The sequence below is a fragment of the Stylophora pistillata genome, chromosome 13 (genome assembly GCF_964205215.1).
Source record: "Stylophora pistillata chromosome 13, jaStyPist1.2, whole genome shotgun sequence".
NCBI lineage: Eukaryota > Metazoa > Cnidaria > Anthozoa > Scleractinia > Pocilloporidae > Stylophora > Stylophora pistillata.
Genome location: NC_142531.1, coordinates 11,957,060 through 11,963,059, shown reverse-complemented (window position 1 = coordinate 11,963,059; position 6,000 = coordinate 11,957,060). Strand labels below are relative to the sequence as shown.

General features: G+C 37.8%; 1 protein-coding gene across 1 annotated transcript; it reads right to left on the bottom strand.

Annotated features, from left to right (window-relative positions):
- Nucleotides 1-2,090: 2,090 nt before the first annotated feature.
- LOC111322127 (uncharacterized) lies at nucleotides 2,091-2,594 on the bottom strand. Its single transcript, XM_022925184.1, has one exon. It carries the CDS (start codon nucleotides 2,592-2,594, stop codon nucleotides 2,091-2,093), a length of 504 nt encoding a protein of 167 aa, XP_022780919.1.
- Nucleotides 2,595-6,000: the final 3,406 nt, after the last annotated feature.

Here is a 6,000-nt window from a genome sequence, read left to right as displayed (position 1 = left end):
ATATTCATTGTATCTCATTTACCATTTCAACTTTGTTGATATATCCAAATTATTAACAAAACCGATTTGATTATGATGAATAATTTGTGGCAGAATATTTTCAAGTCTAGTTGCTATTACCTTTGACATAATTTTTGCATCCACGTTTAAGAGAGATATAGGTCGCCAGTTTTCTAAGAGGGAGCGGTCTTTACCCTTTTTCTCAATGAGCGTAATAACTGCTTCCTTTTGAGACCATGACATTTCACCTTTTTCAAAACATTCATTCGCACATTTGGTGAAAGGCACACTAATCAACTGCCAGAATTTTCTATAGAATTCAATTGGAATCCCATCATTCTCAGGAGTTTTGTTATTTTGAAAAGTTTCCAAAAGTAAAGCGCACTCTTCTGGAGTGATTTTTCCTTCACACGAGAGCTTTTGTTCCTTAGACAGTTCAGGAATATTTAAATCCCTTAGGAAGCCTTCAATTTTCGCCGTTGCATCCACGTTTTTCATTTCTGCTCGTGTACAGCCCTTGGTAAAAGCGTTGTTGTTCGGACAATATATCGAAGGGGTCTGTAGTCATTAAACCACTGATTTTCAATTTTCGCATATGTTTTTTGATATGATTTCTTTTTTCTAAATTGAGAAAATATTTCGTACTTTTCTCGCCATGTTCATGTCAGCGGGCTCTTGCGCGAATAATAATACCTTTTAATTTTTCTTCGTAAAATAATTCTAGATCTTCTTTAGCAGAATTGAGCCGGTATCTACATTAAGGTTGCTGGGGTCTCTTTCAAATTCCCTCTCTGCTTTAGAGTATTTTTCTTGTAGGTGGTTTTCCTTTTCAATCCTTTCCTTTGCCCTATGTTTTGAATGCTGAATTGCATGACCTCTAATATTGTATTTCAGCCAATCCCAGATCAGTTTCAATTATCCGAAAGATCCTTGTACCCTTCAGCCAGCCAGACTGGTGTTTTTGATTTAATATTGTCAACATATCGGTCATCCTCCAAGAGAGCACAATCCATTTTCCAAATTTGTGGACCTTTGATTTGATTGTCATTATTATTTAATTAAAAAGAGATTGCTGAATGGTCTGTCTTGATAGCTGGAATTATATCTATTGATGTAGTTAAATCATGCAGATTATTAGAGATCAACCAATAATCTAAACGGCAAAGTATCATTGGGGAGTTTTGACTCCACGTAGAGCTTTTTGTGTTGGGATTTTTCACTCTCCAGACATCTATTAGGTCAAGGTCACCTTGTATGCTATTTATGATTGATACCACTTATTTCCCAGGCGTTAGTATGCCTCCTTTCTTATCAAGGGTCGTATTAAGTGGACAGTTAAAATCTCTTCCTACAATGATAGTTTCTTCTTCGTCCAAATTTTCATTTTTCAACCTTGCTAACAGATCGGCAAAGAATTTGAAACTGTCTTTATCTTTATTTGGTGCATAGATATTAATCAGGACGAAAATTTTGTCTTTAATCTCAGCTTTTAAAATAATATAGTGTCCCAAGAGGTCTATGATTTTGGAGTGGGGAGTGTAATCAACACCTTTTTTGATCAAGATAGCGACTCTAAGAGAATTTGAACTTCCATGTGACATAATCTAGGCCCCCCATTCATTTTTCCACTGTGTTTTTACTTCTTTCTTTGAATTTGTTTCTTGTAAAAAGGAAAAATCAGCATTTTTCTTTCGACACCAAGTATAAATTGTTCTTCTTTTATGAAAATTGCTAATGCCCTTCACATTTAAGGAGACAAGTTTCAATGTCTCAACGCCCATTTCACGCTCTAGAATTGAATATCAGATAGGTGGCAGGAGAACCCAAACATAAAGTCATTTGATTATACAAACAATTATTGATTTCACCATATTAAGATTTGTAAGAAGCAGTGTTGAATCTGATCTTGGAAAAAGAAAAAACTGCGTAAAGATACACAAACTTAAAAGGGAATTACCTAAAACAGACAAGTACATGTAGCAAAAATTATATAAGATTGATGTCGACAAGATAAGGTTTAAGACACAAATATGTACCTACAAAGTCCATCGGCGTGCTTTGGCGCTTCGGCCCTCTGTCAGCCGAACGTTTTAGCTGTTCATAATTAAACCATAATATGCAAGATTTTCTGTCTCCATACCTCTATATACCTGTCCACTCATGATTAATTTATCCAGTTTAAAGCTAGCCTTTTGACCTCTCCTCTTTGCCTCCTTTAAAACCGGATAGAGCTTCTGGTGGATTTCGTCAATCTCTTTCGGAAAATCGTTAGAAATTCCAATTCCACTGCCTTTGAGGTTCTTAACAAAGGACCACATATATTCCTTGTCCTTGTAAAAACTAAATTTTGCAATAATCGGTCTCGGTTTGGAAGAGCGAGCCATATCCTGCCGTGTTGGAAATCGATGCACTCGCTCGAATTGAAAGCCTACAACGTCTTCTTCTGTAATATTCATCTTCTCACGCATCATGATACGAACAAGTTCCTCTGTTCTAGTATTGGATTCCCCTCGTTTATCTTCGATACCAAATATCTTAATATTTTCTCTCCTTATGTAGGCTTCTAGTTTAATGTTACGTCGCTTTAGATTCATGACCTCTTCCTTGAGGGACGGTTAAGTTTTTCATTATTGTTTTCTAAACCACTGCAGGCGTAAACCGTAGTGGCTTTTAGGTCTGTTAAATCCCTAGCAGTGTTCTCCGCCACCTGTTTCAAGTGCTTATTCTCTTCTTCTAGCTGCATCATACGTGTTTTAAGAGCATCAAATTCGGCCACGACCCGTAAAATTTAGTCGAGTTTGGCGTTGATCTCAGCCATTTTGGAGACATCGCAGCAATGGCCGCCGGCTGAAGCGTCTTCGTTTGTTTGGGAACCATTTTCTCGTTGTCTTTTTCGCGTATTTTTCGTATCTGTCACCGGTTTATCTTTGTCGTTAGGCATGTTAGTTTTAGCGGCAGAGGGCCGGTTTAAACTTAGTAATTACATCGTTTAACTGGTCACTTATTTCAGAGCTTCAAAAACACGTCTTATCTCAATCCTGGCACCCAGTTCTCTCCCCTGTAATCATTTCTTGATCAGCGATGATACTAATTCTTCCTTTGGAAAAAAGACTAAAAGAAAACAAATTTGAACCCTTCTTAGTTGCAATTGCGCTGTAGGGAGGCTTCTGAGACAACCAGCGACCCAGTGTGGCGTTGCGGTGCTGCCCGTCATGGATGAGCGAATGCAGAGAAATGGCCTGCTTTTTGGTGTTAATGAATATGAGCTGTTCACCGATTTTCATACCGGGACAGATCTTGGAGAAGGAGGTGTTTCAGTCAGTAGATAACTTGGTTTCTTGCGAGAGTCTTCCCCTCAGGAGGGTTATAGCTATTTCTGTTACTCTAAAATTTTGAATCATAATAGCGGAAGTTTCACTATTTTAGAGGAATAGTTGAAAAGAAAGTGAACTGTGGCTGAATTGAGAGGCAGAACCAAATTAAGAGGGGGAAAACGAAATGCATTACAGTGAGAGTGGGTCCCATAGCCTATATGGGTTTTGCGAGCTATAAAACGTTTGCCATCAAGATCTGAACAGCCAGCGCTAGCCTACGGGTTATATTGCTAATATGATTGTTGACTTTACACAGTAGATTGTAAAGATGGCATATAGGGTTAAGCCACGAAAAGCCTAAAGAGGAGAAAACATGACAAATGATTTTTTCTGTTTAAATACTTCACTTGGAAACCTGTCCATTTGAGAGGTTAAACCGTCTTATTGATACATTTTCCCGACGGCATTTGCATCAGTTTTAGAGGATTTCTCAGTGTATGAGTGAAAGGTATAATTAGGTGATGTCGACCTAGGGAGGAAAAACGAATTGAAAGCTATAAAGCAAGAATCACCATTTCCAGGAAATCTGATCGATTTTCTTGGTCTTAATGACCAAGCTAAGAAGTTCGGACAAGGGTCATTAGAAACGAAAATCTATTATAACTTATGGAAATTAGCGGTAAAAGAGAAAAATATACAGTCAGAGACTGTGTGGCTACTGGTACAGCACAACTTTCGAAGCATTGAAAGGAACTTGAGTTTATATTATGAAGCTATAGGGTAGTGCTACAGAATATTTGTCACATGCAAAACAGAAAACCTGCCGCATCCCACGTATTTAGAAGTACCCTGTTTCACAAGAGAAAGATGATTCAAGAATAAATTGTCTAATTGACATTCAACTAATAACGGAAATGGTGTCAAAGTAATAGTATTTACAATGATAATAATGATAACAATAGTAATAATCATGGTGCCCCTATACCCTGGGCTCCAACAATGATTACCTCTGCTTCTTTTGATTTCGCCTGTTAATTAGAAATAATTAAATTTCCTCAAAGCTTACATACTGTGCAAATCACGTCTGTTGAGATATTTCTGCGAGGAAAAGGGCTGGGTCACACGGGAATGAATTTTCCCCACTTTCCAAATTTTGGTGGCAGTCGCATCAAACTAAAATCCTTCGGCCAAAACTTCACTGATTGATTCGTATGTTAGTCACAAACCCATCTCATAGAAAAAATATCGCACGAAATGCTACGGTAGAACGATCCTTTTTTCCAGCTGACCTTTTGCGTTTTGGCTAACGCTTGCACTACTTGTGCTGGCTTTAATACCTGTTTAAGCCGTGTGTCCTCTAAATTGCCGGCAGTATAACCGGACCCGAGGTACGAGTCTTAGACATATGAATAAAAGCGGTGCTCAAATTCGTGGACGAGGAAAATCCTGCTGTCTCGCGCCAAACTAGACGAGCGGACTAAAATACTTTTTCCCAAATGAAATTTTATCCAGATATATCTTGCATATCACGAGAGCTAAAGAGTTTTTTTTAAAAAAAATTACTGTTTTTTTTTTTTTGGCCAAAATTTGGAGATCTGCGAGGCGGGACATCGGGTTCTCTGAAGATTGGCCAAAATTTGGTGATTTTGCAAAAATTCGGTGAGTTTTACAAATTAGGGGTCGCAGTTATTTTACGCTACTTGTTGACAGATTTTTTACTTAAACATACAAAAAAAGTCTCTTGTGCGACAATTATGCGTCGGTGGATGCTACTCTGGAATTATTTTAAGATGTTTATCGTCTTTGGTAGTGTCACGGTAAGAACTGAAAAGGTTTTATCGTCGGATCTACTTAATTTGCTGATTTAAACGATAAAATGCTCTCTATTTTATAAAGAAAAAATTTTCCCTTCAGCTTTATGATGTACCGATCACACCTATTAAGATATATCTGCAAGGAAAACTTCTGTTTTAGACCGCGCACAATTCTGAGACGATTGTGAGATGTTTATCGCTTTCTACTGTCTTCCATAGCGTCACGGTAAGTCCTTGTAGACTTGTAGTGTCACGACCTTTCATGGCAAGAACTGAAAAGATTATACCCTCGGATTTACATAATTCTCTGATTTAAACGATAAAAAGCTCTCTTTAAAGAAAAAAATATTCCTTGAAGTTTCATGATGCACCGATCTAACCTATGAAGATATTTCTTTCTGCAAGAAAACTTTCGTTTTTAAGAATTGACTACAGGCCAGAAGTCACGCGAGGAAGGAACACAACTGTGTATCGAGTGCGAATGTTGAACTGCTAAGATAATCGGAAGTGGGTAACATCAGGTCAAATTTGGGTCACGAAAAAAGTAACCGTTACAATGAAATGGCCAAAATTTTACTTGTACATGTACTGTCTTAACAATGTCACGCAAATATAGCACCTTATTTTTCTTGTGTGTTACGCTTGTCGGTTTTGTGCACTTGTAGTGATCCAAATCGCTTCATCGCTCAATGTAAGAACTAGTTACATTATCTGGGTATTACGCTTATTTGTGTTGCACGCTGTAATAGAGCAGTCTTACGTAATATCGCAAAAAATAGGTCCAGTCCACACCACTACTACTGTGTCTACTGTAGAATGAGTTGAATGTACTATTAGATAATTACGTGCTTACAGTTGTGCTGTAAGGGCCT